General features: G+C 43.4%; 1 protein-coding gene across 2 annotated transcripts in view; it reads left to right on the top strand.

Annotated features, from left to right (window-relative positions):
- The window catches only part of DCC (DCC netrin 1 receptor), a 561,273-nt gene that overhangs the window by 513,180 nt on the left and 24,318 nt on the right, over positions 1-23,775 (top strand). For both annotated transcript variants that reach the window (XM_086628967.1, XM_086628964.1), the window contains exons 21-25: positions 4,059-4,091; positions 7,286-7,351; positions 9,399-9,561; positions 15,801-16,027; positions 19,352-19,468. In XM_086628967.1, coding sequence (XP_086485093.1) covers positions 4,059-4,091; positions 7,286-7,351; positions 9,399-9,561; positions 15,801-16,027; positions 19,352-19,468 — 606 coding nt within the window. The remainder of the gene's footprint in view (positions 1-4,058; positions 4,092-7,285; positions 7,352-9,398; positions 9,562-15,800; positions 16,028-19,351; positions 19,469-23,775) is intronic.

The following is a 23,775-nucleotide window of genomic DNA, read 5'->3' as shown; positions in this document are numbered from 1 at the left end:
GTCTTCTCAGCAGAGTAGGCATGCAAAATTAGGATGAAAAAATATCTGACAGGCAGCTTGATTTTGCTTGGGGAAAGTTTATTCCAGATACTTTTCACTACCCTTCATTAATAACAGATTAATTAAATACCTGATCTGTCTCCCTTAGTGACAAGGAGCTGGTGAAACAGGGGCACCTCTTTTTGGCTTTTTTTTTTTTGACTAGTGTTTCAGCACCGATGTGTTTATCATCTGCTCTGACATGATCTACCCAGAAATTATTAATGATCTAAACGATATTACTGTGAGTGGGAAGTGAGGTGCTTGCCGCGGCTCCCCTCCTTTAGATTTTAACTGTCACTCATATTACTCATTTTGCATAAAAGTAGGAAATTCTGTTTAAAAAGATGTGTAATTAATGCAAAAACTCAAATGACGCCAACAGCGAACCTATTGCAGGAAAGAAGCGTGGCATAGGAGAGAGAAGGTTTTGGCTATGTCTTCTCTAGAGAAAACGCTGAGATTTGTGTATAAAAAAATAACATCTTGGCAGGAGGGAATTGAAATTGGCCATGAGTTGGACCTGAGAAGTCTGAACCAGAGGGAAATTAGGGAGAAATTTCAACTCAAAACACGAGCCGGAGAGGCTTGGAATGAGAGTTTGCACTCAAGCCTCTTTTTAATCAATTGTGACTTTGTTTAACGCGAGCTCTACAAAAAGCAAGGAGGATGACTGCAGCGAAGGTGCGACGCCGCATCGTTCGCTTTGGGGGAATTGGTTTGTTCATATTTGAGTTCGTCTTTCAGCAAAAACTTCACAGCAATAGCAAATTTTGCTGGTTTCTGCCTCCGAGGGAAGAAAGGGGAAACTCCATTTTTAGCCAATAAGGAAGGATTTCCATGAAGATCCTTGTACCACGGTTATCATGAATTAGCAAGTCAGGGACAGAAAAAAAAAAAAAAAAAAAGAAAAATTGTATCGATTTGTTGCGAGCTTATCACCGCCTGCCCAGGTTTGCAGGACTGACTTGTCCAAGTCATGTTTTGCTTTGAGTGAATTATTGGGTAAGATCCTGATTATTCATTCTCCGCTGCTGTGAAATGTGAAGAGGGAGCACTTTGCGGGTGCTTCATCTCGATCGAGCGGCTGGTGCCAACTTAATTTCATGCTCGTGGTTCGTGCCAAGCAGGAGAAGTCTATTAGCCTGAGTTTCAAATGAGTCCAGGCATCAAAATATAATAAGCGCAGGCTAATGAGATCTGAGAAGATATAGAGACCCAGATATCTAACTCAACCGAAAGATTAATGCACTTGCTATCGCCTACTTTGTAATGTTTACACAAAGTACCATAAAACTCATTGGGGAAATGAATTCCAGATCAGACAACATCAACAGATACCAAAAAGATGAATTTATACATGTTACGTCTTGTAATAGCCTACAAGGATGATGTCTAATACCCTGCCATGAATTCTTAATGATATCCACCCTAAATATGTCATGTTTGATAATATTCAACTGCTTTTTTGAACAAATCTCCCCCCTACACTTGAAGTAAAAAGACTTTCCGAAGTCTTGAGTGGGTTCTGAACGACGCAAAAAACGTTGGTTTCCTACCCTTGATGGTTATGAGCAGAAGCTGTGTATGTGCCATATGGTCGTAACGTGCTCTGGTGGCAAATCTATGTCCTGATCAGAGGCAGCTTTAAATCAAGAAGAACTAAACAAGCATCAAAGATCCACTAAGTCACCCACTGTCTCGTTTCATCTATTAGAGCACATAAAACTCCTCCGAGGAAGCCAAGCCATTACTTGCGTTGTAATTGCCGCGTGAATATTTGCGGTGACTTTCCTCCGCTAATGAAAACGTAGTGATCTGTGAGAAAGAGATACGCTTAGTAGTAAATAACGCCACCACGGAGCGATGAGTTTATATTCTTCCCCCTCAGCTCCACTAAGGATAATCTACAGGCAAACGGGCAAATCCTTTGCTTATGTAAATTGTCGTTCCACTGTGAACTTCAATCAGTCGACGACAGTTTCCGTCAGTTGAGGATCCGCTTGGGTTTTTATGCTCTGGCTGGTTAAATTTATCACTTGAAGCATGAAGAACCTGATCCACACCTTCTTAGGGGCCTGGAATAGAAGGATAAAATGGGATTGAACGTCCCACCTTTTTTTTTTTTTTTTTTTTTTTTTGGTGATATAATTTGGGCCAGAATTAATTACTGAGATTCTTCTTTACTGAGTCTGGATGACTTCAGTAAATATTCTGTAGACATACATGTGTTTATATGGAAGAGAAGCAGAGAGTGCCCAAATGCTATGTGTATTTTGCAGCTTTTTGCAGTGTATTTTCACAGATTGGCCCTGAAGTTCAATTCCAGCTCTCGATGTTATGTTACTTTCATGGCACCTAAATTTGCAGGAATTTAGGAAGTGACAGAAGTAAATAAATAGCATGAAATTTATTTGCAACCGCCCATTGAAACGTGGCAACTAAAGAGTGAATGAACCGATGACAGACGGACAGGAAGGAGGGTTTCCTCAATCTTTTAAATAACTTGTCATAAAATAACTTGATTTTTTTTTTTTAATTCGCTATAGAAATAGGCAAATCTCAGAACTGCACTTAATTAAGTGTGCTTACGCTGTCTTCTGCTCAACCGTACCTGTTCTGGATTCCAGCCAGCATTTACGAACAGACCTTCCATGAGTGCTGAGCTCCTCTAATTACAAGAAAATCCAAGAGCACGTGTCGGGATCGCACGAACCGTGACATCGATACGTAGAAAGTGAAAAATTTGCCCTTGTCCCCCACCTCTTTGACCCTTCTTTTTGGCGCGGATGGTGTGGGGCAGCATTTCTAGCACCGCAGTGCCCTCTAATGCTACTTTGGCGTGGTTCAGCACCGCATCCCGGTTCATAACTGGCACCAAACGTCAACCTCTGCCAAAATCAGGTATTACTCACCTGGGATTACAGCATTTCATGGAGGTGTTGGGGCTTTTGCCTCCTCCGTCACCTGGAGAAGGCAGAAAACGTCGAGCGGTGCCAGCCAAGGCAGCGTCTAAGTGGCATCAGCGCTGAGATGGAGGTGAAAAAGCCTGAGAAAGGAGGAAAAATCAAATTAACTGAAGATTTGGGGGACACTGAGCTCATAGATGTGTCTGTAAATGTAAATTACTGCTGGGTCAGTTCTTCCATTTGTTCCTAGCGCGATGCCACGATCTAGAGGAGGTTTCGGAGCGGTTTTAGCAGTCGGAGGAGCAGCACGTTCTGTACCTGCAGGCAGCGGTTATTTGATTTCCAGATTCATGTGCTGAATCACTTCTTTTTTTCCCCTCCCAATTTCCTCTACTTAAGATTCTTGCATCATTTATTAAGCAGAGGACTGGTAGCTACTGAGGAATCTGAGGAAAGTTTAATTCCCTCAACTGTATCGTAAATAGTCAGAAGTTGTAGCTGTGCAGCAAAGCTTTTAATATATCTGTTGAATTTTGAAATCTTGTCTGGTGCACTTGAGATCATGCTAGCTTTTATGGTGATTATGCAAAAAACATGGAAATAGATTTAAACTCCTTTGTAAAAAGCCAAAACAATGATAATATAAGTCAGGCTGAGCTTTCAACTTGTAGGTGATTTGACTGTAATTACTCAAAGCAGCAGTATCTCTCTCTCTCTTTTCCCTCTCTGCTTAATTAAACTTCCCTAATCATATTGGAAAAGAACAAGAGAATGAAAAAACGCTGCGGTAAATGTTTCCTAATTATTAAGATCTTGGCAAAAATATCGAATGTAAGACATGTTTCAACCTGTGTTCAGAAATCAAGGAGCGTTCCGACGTGTGGTTTAGTTTTAGATGGTTCTACGAGGAGCAGGGAGTTGGACTCGATGATCCTCATGGGTCCCATCCGAAAGACAGTTCTATGATTCTACGTTTGTCCTCTGGGTTCTCTGGGATCTCTCTGAAAAAGGGAATGTTCAAAACTCCTCCTGTCTGTGATAGTGGACGCGACGCGGCAACTTGCCCACGACGAGCTGTCAGCTTCTAATGACGTTGTCTCTTTCTTGCAGTCGAGCACCCGGACAAAATGGCTAATGACCAAGGTAAGGTGTCCTCCATCCGTCACCTTTTCTGCCCAGGGATGGGACCGCGCATTTCACCTGGCCCCGTACACCTGATGAGGCAGAGGCTGGCGTGATAATTAATCTCGTTAATGAAGTTCTGCTCAGCTGAGGCTGCTGCTTTGATGGGGAAGATGTAAATTTTCAGGAGAGGAAATTGTTTTGTCTCTTTTTACTGAAGGACCAATTAAAATGTCAAGCTTCTTTGTATGAAATAAATTTTTCGTCTCTCTGCTGCACTTCTGAATAATTCAAATTAAATATAATTAAGCTCGGCATAATTTCCAGGCTCCTCTTGCACCCTTTCGTGGGTTTTAGATGAAAGTTGAGAAGCCTCAGAGTGAGAAATCATAAATCATCTTTTCTCTCAAACCAGCAACTTGTGTTTAATAATAGCAAAGTTTCGGCAACTTTTCAAGGCATTATCATTACGTTTTCCAAATAGGAATATGCGTCTGATTACGAATATATGTCTGATTAGTCACAGTTCCTCTGCTCCCGTCTCCTTTTGAACGCTTGTGAAGTCCGTTGCTAGGATATTATTTCCCTTTTTTTTACTTCAGACCTATTTATTCCTACATCTGTCTTTCCATCACAACTAGAGCTTTGTACATTTATGCCCAAAGAATCTGCCCAAGGAAACAGTCGCAGCGGCGTTTGGAAAGCTCAGACCTGATATTGGGAGGTTGATTTCAATTTGAACTCTTGCTTCCCGCTAGTTTGAAAGGCAAAGTGAGGTGTAAACCTGAAATCCTTGTCTTGACGTGGCTAGCACCTTACGCTGCTCTACATGCAATAGATAGCTCCTAGGGAAGATGAGAGATGCGTTATCTAGAAGATCAAAGTCAACTCTTGGCCCTTTCATAGGTTTTACTTTCACCTGGAGGTTACCCAGAGCATATTTCTTCACTAGGATTTATTTTGTACCGGGTACCACATCTGGTGCCCAACACAAGAAGGACATGGAGCTGTTGGAGCAGGTCCAGAGGAGGCCAAGAAGATGATCCAAGGGCTGGAGCACCTCTGCTATGAAGGCAGGCTGAGAGAGTTGGGGTTGTTGAGCCTAGAGAAGAGAAGGCTCCAGGGAGACCTTCTACCAGCCTTCCAGTACCTAAAGAAGCTACAAGAAAGCTGGAGAGCGACTCTGGACAAGGGCGCGCTGTGATAGGACAAGGGGCTATGACTTTAAACTGAAAGAGAGGAGATTTGGGTTAAAAATATGTTACAATGAGGGTGGTGAAGCACTGGACCAGGTTGCCCTGAGAAATTGTGGCTGCCCCATCCCTGGAAGTGTTCAAGGCCAGGCTGGATGAGGCTTTGAGCAAAGTGATCTAATACCAAGTATCCCTGTGCCATGGCAGAGGGGTTGGAACTAGATGATCTTGAAGATCCCTTCCAACCCAAACTGTTCTGTGATTCTATAAATTACCATAAATCCAGTCTTGGCTATCCCTGACAAACAGCGTGGTTGAAATATGGTCCCAGTCATGTTATTAGAGCCAGAAATGAAACAGGCAGCTGTTTCCTCAAATATTTGGCCAATGAAAATGTCATGTGTAATGCCTTGAGAAGTCCTCTTACGTACTAAAAAGTACTAAACTTCAGAGTCGGGCATGTAGGGTTAATTTTTTGAAGTCTCCAATATCTTGATTCATTTATTTGATGTATTCCTCTCCCGCTAAGATGCTTCTGTGTGGGTGAAGTCTAAAAAACAGTAACATTTAACAGTCTCCCATGGAGATACTCAGTTTCCTAAGCATAACATAACCCTGGGGTCACAACGTATTTACACGCTGGAGTAGGGTACTATGACTAGGACTACTTTAGAGTGTCATCTTGATAAACAGAATTACAATATACCTTACGTTTATCTTTATTTTGCCTTTTTTTACCGCTAAACATTTGGCAACGTCGCTTTCTCGGGATCAAGTTGTTGTAGCTGTGCAATTATGCTGATTGAAAAGCTGATTACCTTGAAGGCTCTTCTGATGATAATCAGCTTCCATTTGTTTAGAGCCATTCATCACAAAACACGTTCCAAATTGGTAGGCAGAGTTACGCACGTGAATTTCTTTGCAGTCCACAGAAAAACAAGTAGTTTGGGAGAGGAACGCAGCAGTTGTTTAACAGTGAGCAGCAGCAACAAACAACTCAAGAAAGTGAGAAAAAGGCTTTGGTTGCTTCATCTGCCAAGAGATCTGATGGAGGTGGCGGTTGTTTGATGTAGAAGTTAATCTGGAATAATCCTTGGTAATTCCCTGCCCTGCACTAAATTTTCAGAATTTTTTACACAATTCTATCACCCACCAAAACCCACCCTCAGGTACTATTTGTCTGACCTAAGGGATGGCAAAAGCCAAAAAAGATAGTGCCCAGGGGCTCTTACAGAGTTGATGTTGAACTGGTGCTCCAGTAGCCTCTGCCTGTCTTGGAGGAAGATGTCTTTTCCCTGGACCACTGTCCCAGCAGAGCACTACTGGCATCAGCTGAGACTGTGCCTCCAATTTCACTTAAATGAAAAAATAATTAGCTTTGAAGGAATTAGATGACCACATTTTGGGCTTGGCTATGGTGCAGTATGCCCATACCAAGAGGAGGCTGTTGGCATAAGATTGGTCTTTGCCAAAAGAGTGGCTTTTACCCCAAACCACTTCTAGTGTGGACTTTGGCTGCTCAATCTCATCCCAGTATAGACTAAGAGGAGCTTGGTAGGTCTTTACCAACCTTAGCGATCCTCCATCTCTTGGACATGAGGCAGCAGAGCTGCTAGTCTTGACAAGAACATGGACATACCATCATGGCTTTGTTGCCCAAAGCTGATAAATAAAAAAAAATAAAGCCAAGGAAAAGATGAACACCTCAAATTTTTGAACACCTCAACATTTTTGGAATAATAATTGTCATATTCCTTCTTTTTTCTTTCTGTTTTGTTTTGGTTTGGTTTGTTTTTTTTACTTCAGGCTTAGAAAAATGGCGATGGTTGGTTGGTTTTTTTTGACAAACCAAGCAGTTGTGGAGTTGTGTTTCCACAAGGAAGAAAATAAATTGAAGCGAGCTTGCTTAATAGTGGTGGAAGGCAACCTGGCAGGTGGAGAACCTGCCCGTCTCAAGTGACGAACTTGACTTTGTTGGTTACCCTATCAACGCCGTTATCTGATGCCTTTTTCTGCCAACAGGTCGTCACGGGGATGGTTCCTACTGGCCGGTGGACACCAACCTGATTGACAGGAGCAGTTTGAACGGTAAATACAGGCTTCATCCAACTGTGCTCCATAAATAAGTCCAGTTTTGGTGATAGCCTCCTACTTTTCATCTCTTTATTGCTCTCTTGTTCTTCTCTCTCGTGGTTTGGAGGCCACCCAATGTGCCCACCATTCCCATGCTCGCTGTTTTGTAGGGAAGAGGTCTCTCAGCTGTTGAGAATCCCATCCTTTGTGCAAAATACCTGCTAGAGGCAGTAGTTTTAACCAGAAATTTAAAAAAAAAAAATAGGGTCAGGACACCATATATTCTAGTTTGGGTTTCTTAAATCTGCTCCCCAAACTACCAATCAGATTTCCAGCTGACGTAGTACTCCCCAAGACATGTCGCTGGTGATGATCATCCCATTGCCAGAGATGCTTTCGCTGTGTCTCAGGCCATGGGAACACCTCTAAAAAAATATAAAAGCTTAAAAAGAATAGTAAAATGTATTTTACGTTACTCTAGTTCAATTTAAGCTTTCTCTGGAAAATTTTGTTGCTTTTTCTGCAGCCAACGTGCCATTTTTCTGTGGTTTAGCCTTTCCTCCTGGTCTTCGTAGTAGTCTGTCATAATTATAGGAAAACTGACCATAATTATAGGAAAACTGACTTTTAAAAAGTAAAAAGAGCTTCCAGGGCCTGAGAATAAAGGAGAGGAAGGGAAAAACCTTGACAGGCTGAGAAAGTTGGGGCTGTTCAGCCTGGAGAAGAGAAGGCTCCAGGGTGATCTTATAGCAGCCTTCCAGTGCCTAAAGGGGGCCTACAGGAAAGCTGGAGAGGGGCTTTTGAGAAGGGCGTGTAGTGATAGGACACGGGGCAATGGCTTTAAACTGAAAGAGGGCAGATTTAGATTTGATCTAAGGAAGAAATTTTTTACATTGAGAGTTGTGAGGCACTGGACCAGGTTTCACAGAGAAGTTGTGGCTGCCCCATCCCCGGAAGTGTTCAAGGCCACGTTGGATGAGGCTTTGGGCAACCTGGTGTAGTGGAGGATTTCTCTGCCCATGGCAGGGGGATTGGAACTAGATGATCTTTAAGGTCGCTTCCAACTCTAACCATTCTATGATTCTATGGTTCTAAAACTTCTTGATTTTCTAGATAGCGGCTGTATTTTGTGTTGTATGTTCCTTCAACTCATCATGGAGACGAAAAAGAAACCAAACCCTCAAATCTTTGGCGTTTCTGTACTACACCGTTGTAATACCAAAAGGATGGCACTCACTGCCCCTGGTCTTACTCAGTTGCCTAAAAAAAAAGCTATGAGAAAAGAGCAAATTATTTAAATAGCAAAGGGCAAAATATTGAAATAATTAAGTTAAGAAAGGATCTTTTGCACTGCTATCCAACCTGGCCTTGAACACTTCGAGGGATGGGGCAGCCACAGCTCCTCTGGGCAACCCAGTCCAGTGCCTCACCACCCTCATGGTAAAAATTGGGAAAAAAATTGACAAAAACAAGGGACCAGTACTTGAGGCCAGTTTGACCAGGACCCTGCACCAGAAATGATGTCATTTTCAGTCCTAGTCATGTTGCTGCATTGAAACTTCAGGAAGGTCATCACTTCAGAAGGTTGAGCCCCAAACCTTCTCGAGTGTTACATGGAGCTCTGCTCAGAGTAAAAATAAAGGAAATAGAATGTGATGGGAGACTGGGGAGTGAATGCAGTACTGAGAAATGAATTGGACGTTCAGGTCAGTTGATAAAATACCGAGAAAGACTCTACAGGCCATAAAGACAAAAATCCATAGTCCTTGTGTTTCCATTTTTCAGCTGATAATAGCAAAAACGAGCCGAGAGTTATTGACTCTCAACCTCAGGTTATTAACACCCAGAAAGCGCAAAGTCGTTACTGCTTAAATATTTTCTCGTTTGCTTGTGCCACTGAAATTTCAGCTCTTTATGACACCCATCTGCACCCTCTGTCAGCATTTTTGGAGGAATTTGTGCCACCAGACATGAATATGTGTTTTATTTTATGGGTGACTCCTAAAGAGAGAGAGGAGCAAATCCAACTCTAACCATCCTCTCATTGTCTATCTTCTTTCAGAACCCCCCATAGGGCAGATGCACCCTCCCCATGGCAGCGTCACGCCCCAGAAGAACAGCAACCTCCTTGTCATCATCGTTGTCACCGTCGGCGTCATTACTGTGGTGGTGGTGGTGGTGGTGGCCGTCATCTGCACCCGGCGCTCCTCGGCACAACAGAGAAAGTACGTTCTGAAATCCCGGGATGGAAGGAAAAAGCGGCGATGCTCAGGTTCAAAATCATAAAATCATAGGATGCTTTGGGTCGAAAGGGAGCTTCAAGTCCATCTAGTTCCAACCCCCCTGTCATGGCCAGGGACACCTGTCACTACACCAGGTTGCTCAAAGCCTCATCCAACCTGGCCTTGAACACTTCCAGGGATGGGGCAGCCACAGCTTCTCTGGGCAACATGTCCCAGTGCTTCACCACTCTCAGAGTGAAGAAGTTCTTCCCTAGTTCTCAGAGAAACCTCCCCTCTTTCAGTATAAAGCCATTGCCCCTTGTCCTGTCACTACATGCCCTTGTCAAACGTCCCTCTCCAGCTTACTTGTAGCCCCTTTAGGTACTGGAAAGCTGCTAGAAGGTCTCCCCAGAGCCTTCTCTTCTCCAGGCTGAACAGCCCCAACTCTCTCAGCCTATCTCCATAGCAGAGGTGTTCCAGCCCTCTCATCATCTTCGCGGCCTCCTCTGGACCCACTCCTACAGCTCCATGTCCTTCTTGTGTTGGGGGCCCCAGAGCTGAATGCAGCACTGCAGAGGGGGTCTCATGAGAGCAGAGCAGAGGGGCAGAATCCCCTCCCTCGCCCTGCTGCCCACGCTGCTTTGGATGCAGCCCAGGACACGGGTGGCTTTCTGGGCTGCCAGTACACATTGCCGGCTCATGGTGAGCTTCTCATCAACCAGCACTCCCAAGTCCTTTTCCTCAGGGCTATTGTCAAAAAAATAGATATGAGCAATAACTTCCATACTGTGGAGACATGGGTTCTGGGACTGAATTGCATTCTGGGGCTTGATCTTTTGTTTTCAGAGATTTCGCTCATCGCTGGTGAGTGGAGAACATCCCCTGTCTCCCATGCTGCAGCGTAAACCATGGAGAATTAAGTACCCCTGATGTGTTAAGCCTTGAAAAAGAAGTCTGCCACGCAGAGCTCTCTGTTGTTTATGTTGCCAAGTATAAATCAGACACAGGAAAGAATTCCATTGATTTAAAGGAAAAAAATGCTGAGAAACACAGACAATCCTTCTCACTTGCTAACCTTTGGGAGGACGTTATCCTCTCCAGACAGTCTGTCTCCAAAAGTCTTCCAGTAAAAAGCATCCGGGAACTGTTTCTCTGAAGAATTCTCATATATGCGATTAAAAAAAAAAAATCAATCTGTAGAAAATTACGGGGAAAAAGTCTTTAGGATTCCTCTGAAAGGCTCTAAAAGGGCAGCAGTGTAAAGCACAAAGCTTTTTCTCAGTTTTGATGAGAAATTAGAAGTGGAGTCAATGGGTTTGAAACAGAGCTGGGTTCGATGCATTTAATGCATTGAAAATTAATACACTACTGCTTTACTATTAATTCATGGTATTATTATTTAGGTGGGAAAGTCAGGACCTACGCTTGCTTTTAGAAGCGCTGGGGTGGTTGAATGATGGACTGATTTGATAATCTGCTTCTATTGTGAGTCTGAGCAGCTGAAAATCAGGCCATCATCTGAAGGCAATGGAAATTCTTCCGTTGGGTCAGAGTTTGGTGAATCCAGGCTAAAGCTCTCTGGAGTTTTTAACAGGGAAAAAGGAATTACAAGAGAACGAAACAAAGGGAGAGGTTCATCTGTCTAGAATTAGGTGACAAAAATTAAATGTCCAAGTTTGAGTTATCAACCGTTGACCTCCTCTATAGCCTCTTGGGGAGGACCGTTGAAAGAGTTGTTCCTCTTATCGTAAGACATTGGAAGACTTGTTTGAAGGTGCTTATTGGCTGCCCATTGATTTAAAACTATGAAGCTGGCGGATTTGGATTCGCTCTGTAAGTTGTAAATGTCCATACATTTGGATTTGCTCTTTACGTTCTAAATGTCTATACTATGGGCAGGTGAATCTCACCCAAGTTGCCTCCAACGAACCATTTCTGCACTGAAAGTGGGGAAAAAATAGGGCCATAAAAATGAAACAATGGACCTTACATTTAGCAAAACAGGAAAAATCCTGAATTTCCTCAAAACAGAGGTTGGTGGTGGGAATCGCTTTGTTTCTGACCCGCCTTGAGATGCATACTGTGACAGAAAGATTTTAGATTCAGCCTTTTATTGGCAGCTGGTTCTTAGTTTCAAACGACCGACCAACAACTGAACAAAAGGACTGCAGTAAGGGTGAAGGTCAAGTCTCTCTGGATAACGCCCGTGCCCTTCCCCGGTGCAAAGACTTGCAGGTGATGGAATAATCTCCTGGAAGCCTGTGGTGGAGGAAAGTCATATTTTTTAAGTTAATTAAATCTTGACTGAACAAAGTGGTAAAAGATAGGGTTGAAAAACGTGAGTGAAGATTCAGGCGTAGTAACTTACCCAGTTGTGCAGAAGGGGAACGTACAGCTCCTGCAGAAATTGAGATTCGGATCCTCCTGCACTGGCAGCGGCTGCCGACGTGGTGCTATGGAGGATGAACGATGGGGCCACCCATCAGCTCCGTCCATCAGTGCACTCCTGGTCCAGGCAGGTCAGTTCAGAGCTTGAGCTTAGAGAAGATGAAGCCCAGTTGAATCTTAAAATACGAGAAAAATATCATTTTGTACAACTTACGCCTGAACTGCAGAACCTGCTTCTTCCACGAATTTTTTGAAGGCTTCAAGGTGTAACAAAAATTTGTAACATGTCAAAACAATTAGCCTATGGACTGGTAACATGAGGTTACCAGGAGAAAAGGTGGCAGTGGACTGTTGTCCAAGCTTGATAGGTCAGTAATGAGTATTTAAGCTGTTAAAAATGAAGCATGGTCTTGAACAAGCACCCAACCAGTTAGTATCTTGGGTGGGGGAGAGGTGTAGAAAGAAGCTGCAAAAAATAAACTGAGACTAGTTTAAGTCATAGAATGATGGAATGGTTTGGGTTGGAAGGGGCCTTCAAGATCATCCAGTTCCAACCCCCCTGCCATGGGCAGAGACACCGGCCACTAGATCAGGTTGCCCAAAGCTTCATCCAACCTGGCCTTGAACACTTCCAGGGATGGGGCAGCCACAACTTTTCTGGGCAACCTCTCCTGGAGGACCAAGTTGCCCAGAGGTTGCCTTCTAGCAGCCTTCCAGTACCTGGTACCTAGAGGACCAGGTACTGGAAGGCTGCTAGAAGGTCTTCCCGGAGCCTTCTCTTCTCCAGGCTGACCAACCCCAACTCTCCTATATAAGTGTCAGTATACATTTGGGATGTAGGGATGTGTCAGTATACATTTGGGAAAGCTAAGGGAGGCATTAACCAAAGCGTAATCAAACTCAAACTAACTCAAACTGAGTAATCAACTCAAACAAATGAGTTGGCAACAACTAACGAGCCTCCGTATTTCACTGCTGTGTTCCCTGGAGATGCTCCTGGTTTTCTGCATGTCCTCCATGCTGGGGTAGCTCGTTAGCTGTGGCCTGTGCCCCATCTCTTGCACGGTGCCATGAGGCTTGATCTTAGCACGGAGGAGAGGACCATGAAACCAGATGATAGGAGAGGCAGGTACCGGTTTCGGCTTTTCAGGATGGCTGGCAGGTTATAAAGAGGAGAAAATGAAATAATTTCTTATCTGTAAGCACTGGGGGAGATCTTCTGTAAAAAGAATTGTTTTGTATTATTCTCATTTTATTTTATTTTAGAGGGTACATTTAGATTAGATCTAAGGAAGAACTCTTCCCTCTGAGGGTGATGAGGCACTGGACTGTGCTGCCCAGAGAAGTTGTGGCTGCCCCATCCCTGGAAGCGTTCAAGGCCAGGTTGGATGGGGCTTTGAGCAACCTGATCTGGTGGCAGCTGTCCCTGTCCATAGCAGCGGGGTTGGAACTAGATGATCTTTGAGGTTCCTTCCAACCCAAACTGTTCTATGATTCCATGAGAAAAAACATCTGATTGGCTCAGGACTGGGTGGTTACCCATGGTGTTTTTTTTACAAGTAAAAAACTTGCTTTGCCCAGGAAAACAGATGGTTTCTGAGCTCTTCCAGATAGAGACATCTTCAATTGTTGTTGAAAAAATAAACTGGGCTGAGTTGTTAGAACCTTAAGTGTTTTCTCTGGGGCGATGTAACTGTAAAATGAAGGCAACTGCTACCATTATTCAAGATTATACAACCATAATATATATTTTAAGGGCAGAGCTGAACTCTATTTTTAAATCCATCCTTAGGAAAAAAAAATAAATCATTATTATATGCAAGCTGCATGCGTTTCATGGTGTAAAATAATTGAACAGCAACAGGAACGCTGCCATCGGAGATGAATTTTTCAATTCCAAACTCTTTTGTTTTCCCAGTCCCTCCTCCAGTTATAAAATGGGTAATGGATTCAATTTGAATCCTACTGTAAATCTCAACGTGAACTTCCAAAGCATCACTTTCCGTAGCCGAGATTTGAAGCTGATGTTGATGCTTTTCCGACTATCTTCTGTAGATCTAATGTCCTTGTCTGGTGCAGCAAAGTTCCTCCCTCCCCCTGCATTTTTCAGAAGACGAACCTCAACTTCTGCAACGTGCAGACAAACCATTCCGGGGGAGGATTTCTTTTCCTTTGTTATTGATGACCTTCTTGTCGGCGCTCCTGGCTCTGATTCAATTTGCTACTAACGGGCTGTTAGAACATCAATAATTGGCGAGAAAACACGATGCAAACCCAGCCAGATCATCGTGTGTAGTTCTAAACGATACCATTGCTGTAGCGGTTTTGTAGTTACGGTTGGGATGGCACATTCGTTCCAACCTCCTCTTTTGAGTTGAGCGTGAAAATTGCGTCGGGGCTGAGATTTCTCTTGGCTGGCTCAAGCCCGGAGAAATGAATGATTGTCCATTGGGAAAAAAAAAGCTGCTGTATCCCAAAGTGAAGAAAGTAATTCCTTGGTTAGAACCAAAATTGCAGTCTTTTTTTGAATGAGATGGGAAGAACAACTTGAGTTGTTAACTTCAGGTGGGTCATACGTTAATTATGACCAGAAGCCAACGCTCTTAATTCTTGTGGGCTATAGGCAAAAATCTCTGAACAACTCCTTCATCTTCACTGCTAACTTTCCAGATCATGTTTTCAAATTAATCTGTTGACCCTTGAAGAACTTTGGGGCTACCGACCAATCAAATAACCCCACGCCACCTTCCACAATACCGCCTGCGGCGATAGGAAGGATGGTTCTCTGAGCACATCTACGTAACTGATACCATGCGAGTCCTAGGGATGCTGGTGAGAGGTTTTGCATCGCTTTCCTTGGATTTGGGAAAGAGCCTTCCCTTCAGGAGGTGCGCAGGTGTGTTTTGGGGTGAGCATATGACGGGGGTAATGAAGAGCTGAGAGCACTCAGCGCCCCTGGAAAAGGTGGTTTCTTTTTTTTTTGTTACCTAAAAGCACGCATGAATTTGAAAATATTTCCCTGTAGGTTTTTGTATGTCACCAGTATTTCTATTTTTCCACTTGGGATGGCAATATTAGTTGCTTTTCAAAATGTACTTGGAGATGTACAAAGGAAAAAAACAGGGGTGAGAGTATGTTTGGGTTATTGAGAAAAAAAAACCCTAACAAGAAGCCAAAAAAACCCTCTTTTTTTCGAGTTATTTAAACTGATAGATTTAAAATTAGACAATAGATATTGTGCCCCGTATTTGAGGAGCGTATCTTGAGGTGTTCAAGACCTTAGATGAGGCTTTGAGCAACCTGGTGTAGTGGCAGGTGTCCCTGACCATGGCAGGGGGTTGGAACTAGATGATCTTGAAGATCCCTTCCAACCCAACCCATTCCATGATTCTATGATCTTTTCTTTAGAATAGGAAAACATGCGTATTTTGTTATAAATAGCCTGAGTAGTCAAGGGGAGGTGAAAGTCCAAGAGCAGTGGAGCAGTGCCATACCCTCATGACACGGTGTCCTCCCCAGAAGAGGTGGCCCACTGACATGAGAGCGTGTCATAATACCTGTACATCAAAATCTCTTCACAAGATGGAACTGGCCACTTCTGTTCCATAAAGAGAGTATTTCCCCAATTTCTACATCAACTGGTGCAAAAAAGAGCCCAACATGCTAAGCCTCAGGCCCATCCCCTGGAGCAAAGTCCAGAAAGCCTAGGACCACACCAAGTTAACTGCTGTCCTTTCAAGGACACAACTGGAGGGGTTCCTTAGGAAGACACCAATGAGGGGACATCACTCTTTTGGTCTTAAGAAGGGAAAAAAATGTTCTCATGTGACATTTTTGATCTTTCTTTGCTTCAGGAAACGTGCAACTCATAGTGCTGGTAAGAGGAAAGGCAGCCAGAAGGACCTGAGACCCCCAGATCTGTGGATACACCATGAAGAGATGGAAATGAAGAACATCGAGAAACCGGCAGGCTCGGACCCCGCAGGAAGGGACTCACCGATGCAGAGCTGCCAGGACATCACCCCTGTCAGCCACAGCCAGTCAGAAACGCAGTTGGGCACCAAGAGCACTCCGCAACCTGGTGAGGGACGCCGAGGGCAGGAGAGCCAGAAATTGACTGAGTTTCACTTGCAGATTTGGCGAAATTAGAATCATAGAATCGTAGAATGGTTTGGGTTGGATGGGACTTTTAACGGTCGTCTAGTCCAACCCTATTCCATGTGCCCCAATATTTTTTTTCTCCATCACCAGCATAGAAATTTTCTTGAAATTAATTTGATGTTGGTGGTTAGTGACCACTAACGTGGAGTCTCTAACAGAGGACGAAACCTTCCAAGATCCAGGAGGACATTGGAAGAATTGACAGCTCGGGTATGGATGCTGGGAGAGATGTTCCTAGATGATATTTTGTGGTGATTTCAGACTAAGGGGAACCCATCAGTTTCGATTTTTACACCATTCTGATTTTTTTAAGTTGAAGAATTCAACTGGAAGTCAAATGTTATTAAATTTGAGTGTCGTGTTAAGAAAACCAGAGAGGAAGAAGGGGGCTTGGAGAAGTAAGTGAGGGGGAAAAAAAAAAAATTAAAAACGGAGTAGAGGGAGAACATGATTTTTTACAATGAGGGTGGTGAGGCACTGAACCAGGTTGCCCAGAGAAGCTGTGGCTGCCCCATCCCTGGAAGTGTTCAAGGCCAGGTTGGATGCGGCTTTGAGCAACCTGATGTAGTGACAAGTGTCCCTGCCCATGACAGGGGGGTTAGAACCAGATGATCTTGAAGGTCCCTTCCAACTCAAACTATTCTATGATTCTATGGTTAGGAAGAAAGTCAACAGCATCACCAGGAACAAGATTTGGGCCAGAGAGACTGAGAAAACTTAAGATATAAGGAAATAAATTCTCTAAGAAAAATGGGGTTTCTGTGAAGTTTCCTCCTGCTTTTTTTTCAGCCTTGGTGCACTCAGCACATCACAGGCTTCACTTTAGCTGATAACATTTTTTCCAGCAGAATACTGCAAAGTCTTGGGAGTGGCAGCTGGTGCGTAGAGAAGGGGATGGAGGCCGAAACATGGCATGGGAATTGAATCATAGAATCATAGAACGAGTTGGATTGGAAGGGAGCTTCAAGATCATCTAGTTCCAACCCACCTGCCATGGGCAGGGACACCTGCCACTAGACCAGGTTGCCCAAAGCCTCATCCAACCTGGCCTTGAACACTTCCAGGAATGGGGCAGCCACAGTTTGTCTGGGCAACCTGTTCCAGTGCCTCACCACCCTCACAGTGAAGAATTTCTTCCCTAGATCTCATCGAAATCTCCCCTCTTTCTGTTTAAATCCATTGCCCCTTGTCCTGTCGCTACACTGCCTTGTCAAAAACCCCTCTCCAACTTTCTTGGAGGCCCCTATAGGTACTGGAAGGCTGCTAGAAGTTCTCCCTGGAGCCTTCTCTTCCCCAGGCTCAACAACCCCAACTCTCTCAGCCTGGCTTCAGAGGAGAGGTGCTCCAGCCCTCTCATCATCATCCTGGCCCTCCTCTGGACTCGCTTCGACATCTCCATGTCCATCTTCTGTTGAGGGCCCCAGAGCTGAGGGCAGTACTGCAGGGGGATTCTCAGGAGAGCAGCGCAGAGGGGCAGAATCCCCTCCCTCGCCCTGCTGCCCACGCTGCTTTGGATGCAGCCCAGGACATGAAATCGTAAACAGTTTTATCTGGAATTCATCACAAACGCATATATTGTGGGTGATGGAGTGAAATAATTCCCAAATATTGGTTGGGGCTGTAAATTATGAAGGTGATTTTTTTCAGATGGTTTTATCCCTTTCCATAGCTCCTGTCCTTGAAAGGAAAGAAAAGGTAAAAAGAGACAGTTTTCAAATTTCTCCATGAATCTCATCTTCTGCCGTTGTGGTTTGGTCTGATAATTTCCCGTTCAGAAGAGAATTGTGGCAATGATTTCTCTTGGTTCTAACTTGTACTGTTACCCAACAAAAGTCCTCGCTATAGTACACATTGGGCAAACGTAACAACCAGAAGATTCCCTCTGCCCAAATGGATATTGCTGATGATCAGGAGAGCTGATCCAGAGCCCAGAAAGATCAATGTGGGAACGACATTGATTGCAGGAGGCTGGTGATTGAGCGTGTGGTAGGAAGTCATCCCAGAATATGAGCAAGTTAATGACAAAGGCCGGGCTAGATATTTTATGGATAAATTCCTTGGACCATAAATAAGTGCCTTCGTGTTCCTTCCCGTTCTGGAATACGCAGTTCAGTAGTACCATCCCTGACTTTTCACTAGCAATTAGGTCTTTGATTGGCCATCAGTAGAAGACCTGACATATCAGTCTTGCAATTCAGAGAAGAGTGATTTGAAAAAAAAAATATGGTTTTTCATGCAAATCTTTTTTTTCCCCCCTCTTTTTTAAGGAATATCTGATTGCTTGGGGACATCAGAGATAAATATTTTGAGTGGGTGTTAAGCTTAGTATGAAACTGACTTCATCCATGGTTTATTAAAATAGCGAAAATAAAGTAAATGTAAGGTTTATGTGAGACAAGGTGTGAAGAGAGAAATACAGTTTTTATTTCTCTGCAATTCATTCCACTAAAAATCCAGTTCCAAGCATACTTTCCTTCTGACAAATGTATTCTGTGGAATCTTTGAATACTTCAATTATCCCATATTAATGTGAATAAATTAAGAGCATACATATTCAATACCTAAGCAGAATATCTATTTTTTATAGCTGTTGGCATGGTTTTGACTTGGATTCGGCATTAGGTAGGGTATCTCAGCTCTCTCATCTAGATGTTCTAGTTGTGATCCAGGACCAAATAAAGGGAAGATCCAGGTGCATCTTCAACTTGCCGTGGTTTCTGTAGAAAAAACAAGATGCTGGAAGAGCCACCGTAAATTACTAGGTCTGTAGTCTGGACAATCAGGACCTAGGACTTGGTGGCATCTCACAAGGAAGGTCTTTTTCATCCATCAGATGTATTTCGAAGACCAATTCTTGGCTGCCAGGCTTCGTAGGTACCTGAGTTTCTGCAGCCTTTTTCTGGTCTTGATAGCTGAATTTTAAAATAAGTTTATACGAGGGAAATTAGAAGAAAAATGTCACATTTTTATGAAGTGAATGGGGTTTTCAAGATAATTTCAGAGACAAAAGGGACATGATATCCTAATTCTCGTAAAGCAAAATGCCAACAATAATTTTATGCAGAAAAGGCAGCCAAAATACTGCAGCTCTTTGCAGGTGATATTTAATGATCAGTTAAAATAACAGCATTAAAAAAAAAAAACCAAAAACAACAAACCTCTTGATCTTTCTGCTAGATACATGGTGAAGAAATACAGTCACCTGTAGCATTTTTAACCAAGCCATTGTGTTGTTTTTCTCTAGCTCCTGAGCCTGAAGATGTTGGAAGCAGCATGTCCACGTTAGAGCGCTCGCTTGCTGCCCGCAGAGCCACCCGTGCCAAGCTCATGATCCCCATGGATTCGCAACCAAACAACCCTCGTGAGTACCAGGACCTGTCCCCTGTCCTCTTCCGTGGACCTCGAAAGCTGTGCTCACCCATTGGAAGATCTCATACCATCTTTCACATACGATATGGTTATGCCTCATAAAGTTAAATAGCATCAGCAATGTTTTCTTCATCTTCAAAAAAGTAAAAAAAATAGTAGAAGACTTGGAAGCCTGCCCAGGGCTTCACAACGCATCAGTGGACAAACTATGGAGAGAATTCAGAAATCATTCTTCTACTAGACTCAGCGCAGGCTAAGCCTAAAGAGTCATCGTTTCTATTTTTACCAGGTGGATAGTGATGGATAAATCCTTCTGGTACCCTACTATAAAACTTGAAAAACAGGGCTAAGAGCTGAAGCTGCTGGAGCAGAAGATTTGCAAAACACAGGTGTCAAATGTGATACTATAGAATCACAGAATGGTTTGGGTAGGAAGAGACCTCCAAGATCATCTAGTTCCAACCCCCCTGCCATGCCCAGGGATACCTGTCACTAGACGAGGTTGCTCAAAGCCCCAACCTGACCTTGAACATTTCAAGGGATGGGGCAGCCACTTCTCTGGGCAACATGGTCCAGTGCCTCACCACCCTTATTGTAAAAAATTTCTTCCTTAGATCTAATCAAAATCTCCCCTCTTTCAGTTTAAAGCCATCACCCCTTGTCCTGTCACTATACACCCTTGTTCAAAGTCCCTCTCTGGCTTTCCTGTAGCCCCTTTAAGCACTGAAAGGCTGCTAGAAGGTCTCCCCAGAGTCTTCTCTTCCCCAGACTGAACAATCCCACCTCTCTCAGCCTGTTGTATTATCAATAATTATGATCAACTGGACATTATTGCAGTTTCTGCTGTGTTTTCTTTTGTCTATAGTAGTTGACTACGCCACTATATGCTTTTTTGATATGGAGCAGCTCTCTTACAAAGCCGAGTAAATGGAGAGAAAAGGTATTTTTAATCAGTGTTAGATTTTAGTGACCACGGGGCATTTATCATTGAAATTTCATAGATTAAGTGAATTAGTTTCAAAGCAGAAAAGTACACAAGAAAGGCAGGAAGGCTGGAGAGCATTAGATAGGTTCTCCCATCCTGCAGAACTTGCTATAATTTCTTTGATGTGACCTTGTTTCACATCTGAACATCGGAGAGAGGGTTTGGCACTGATCAAGTTCCCAGTGAAGGATGAAGTTTTGGGTGTCCACCTTTCCTCTGAGCAGCCCTGCGATCAATCTCTTGGTTGCTCTCAGCTTTTAGCTTTAAGTTCTGCCTTTGACCTCGTGAAATAGATCCGATCAAAAACCTGTAGGAATTGGTACGTCCGTGTAAATAGTCTGAGTTAAGGAAAATGAACATGCACTGGACAGAAATCCAATTCATCTCAGAATTTCTTTCTAACTCCGATGGTTAAACATAAGTGCCTATTTTGTAGGTTTGCAGAGGGGCTCATCATAAATGATATATTAAAAAAAAAAAACTAATAGTAGGAACTGAATGAAGGAGAAAAGAGGGAATAACCTACCATGGCTTTGTTCAGTGAATTACTTAGCAGGAGGTAATATTGGTTCCCTTAATTTACGGTCATTATGGGTGCGATTCAGGTCGTGCCGCTCAGCCTCAGCACCCAGCACTTAGAAGAATAAATCACAGATGCCCAGAAAGAGATTGAATTCCACTTTTTCGTGCCTTGAGCTGGACATATCAACACACTTCAGCCTCCACCCTCTTTCTGGTCTGAAAGAAAGACCTTTGGGTTGAGGTGGAGAAAGCTCCTACACCACCTAGCCATGTCATGGGAAATATTCCCATCTTGTAACACCAGGAATCTTCCAATTGGGCAATTTGCCCTTTTTTTTTTTCACTGAGATTCTTCTTAAATTGACCCAGGTCGAAGGAGGGCAGAAATCCAAGAAAATGCATAGACTTGGAGTGGCATAAGCAAAATCAGAACCAAATCGATTGACATTACAGTGGGTCAATAGCAAGGTTAGTTAAGTAAAAGTCAAGTCAACATTGTTATACATATTTAGGGTTTTTTTTTTCAGTAAATTGATGCATTTTGAGAAATGATGCCTTCTTTTCTGTTTATTTACATTTTCACCAGCATCAATCTAATCTACAGCAACAGCATGTTGTGATTGTTTGCAAATAATTCAACTCAGATTTATGAAAGTCTTATTTGTGCAGGCTGAGTTATGCAGAATATATATTTTTTTTTTCTCCAGAAGATAAAACTGCGGCTTTGTCAGATTAGCTGCTTTAATTAATTTCTCTCCGTTTGCCTGAGACTGAAAGAAATTGTCAGCAGCGAGCGATGAAATAGATTGGAGAAGCAACACCGTAATTCTGCGGTAAAAACCGCACACTGTTAATTGTTAAATACCAAATCTGGGAGCGTTGACGCTTGTCTCCATAATCAGTATTTGCAGACTTGGAGAACAAATATACTCCACAATGCGCCTTTGCTTACTGAGGTGGAAGGAGCATAAAGCAGATGAATTTGATAAGGTTTTCATGATCTCTAGGACGACTCTAATGCGACTGAAGCTCAATGTGAGCCAGTAACGTGCTGGCAGCCCAGAAAGCCAACCATGTCCCGGGCTGCATCCAAAACAGCGTGGACAGCAGGTGGAGGGAGGGGATTCTGCCCCTCTGCTCTGCTCTTCTGACACCCCACCTGCAGTGCTGCCTTCAGCTCTGGGGTCAACATCAGAAGGACATGGAGCTGTTGGAGCAGATCCAGAGGAGGGCCACGAAGATGATGACAGGGCTGGAGTACCTCTCCTCTGAAGCCAGGCTGACAAAGTTGAGGTTGTTGAGCCTAGAGAAGAGAAGGCTCCGGGGAGACCTTCCAGCAGCCTTCCAGTACCTAAAGAGGGCCTCCAAGAAAGCTAGAGAGGGGCTTTGGACAAGGGCATGTAGTGATAGGACAAGGGACAATGGCTTTAAACTGAAAGAGGGGAGATTTAGATTAGACACAAGGAAGAACTTCTTCCCTCTGAGGGTAACGAAGCACTGGGACATGTTACCCAGAGAACTTGTGGCTGCCCCATCCCTGAAAGTGTTCAAGGCCAGGTTGGATGGGGCTTTGAGCAACCTGGTGTAGTGGAGGGTGTCCCTGCCCATGGCAGGGGGGTTGGAACTAGATAATCTTTGAGGTCCCTTCCAACCCAAACCATTCTAGGATCCTATGCAATACAGGCCATCACCAAATACCGAGGCTATTGAGCGGCAAGGAGTATTTACAGAGAAAAAGAATTGAGAAACTCTTTGGAGGGTATCACCTTCCAGTAGTGCCTTTGTAATTCTTCTGGTTTGTATTTGTAATCGTTACTTAGGGAAGAGGGAAATATAATGCTCACCGAGTAAATCAGTTGAGAGAGAAATTTCTGCTGTTTTTTCCAGCAAGATTTTTTTCTGTTTATCCCCCTCCCTAAAACTGCAGCAAATTCCAGCAGTTCTTTTTTTTTTTCAGGGAAATAGGAACATGTCAACTCGGTTGCTTTGGCAGCCTCTGGGGTGCTTGAATATGGTTCAAACTGTCCTACTTTGTCCTTTCTGGAAGCTCATTGTGGGTGCTGATTTTTTTAACGCAATACAGTCCATTTGAAATGTAGACCAGTGTTTAGGGTGCTCCATAATTTGGGCAGGGAATTTCCGTTCTCAGTGTCTTAGTAGATCAATATTAAGTGGAAATTCAGTTGCTGACAGGCTGCAACAGAACAGATTTGTTGGTGGATATGCTTGACATGGCGAAGATTTATGGAAAATGTTTGATGTTTCTTTTTCTTTAGCTTTTCTACAATAGAGTACTGCAACGAATAGTTATCCCATCTTATTTTAAAAAATGAAAGCTCTATGTGTCTGCACCCTAAAAATGAAAGGAAGGAGTGGACTTCAAAGAACTATTTGTTCTTTAATAGGATTCAATAAAGAGAGATATCGTTCACCTTAGCAGCAATGTGATACTTATCATTAATAAAAAATGTCTTATAAAGACAAAATTACTTGCCTGAGTAGCAGAAACTCTCTTCTAAGAGTGGGTAGATTGAATCCCGACCACTCCGAAGCTCCAGTAAGCCAGGTTAGTAGTTTTTTTATGAGTTTTCTTCATCTCCACATTTTTCCATGAACCTCTGGAAGCACAACGTGATCTGGCTGAAAGGCGCGTGCTTGAAAATACCCTCATTGAGCCTTGGCACCATCATGGCTTCTTGTGTGACCTTGGGCAGGTAGCCCAGTTCGTCACTCTGTGTAATGGATGTAGTAGGAGCTAGAAGTCAGTGTAATGACTGTCTTAAAGGTTACGG

Source organism: Tauraco erythrolophus, chromosome Z, assembly GCF_009769465.1.
Source record: "Tauraco erythrolophus isolate bTauEry1 chromosome Z, bTauEry1.pri, whole genome shotgun sequence".
NCBI classification, from domain to species: Eukaryota; Metazoa; Chordata; class Aves; order Musophagiformes; family Musophagidae; genus Tauraco; species Tauraco erythrolophus.
The sequence above is the reverse complement of the archived record's forward strand: the minus strand, read 5'-3'. Positions and strand labels throughout refer to the sequence as shown.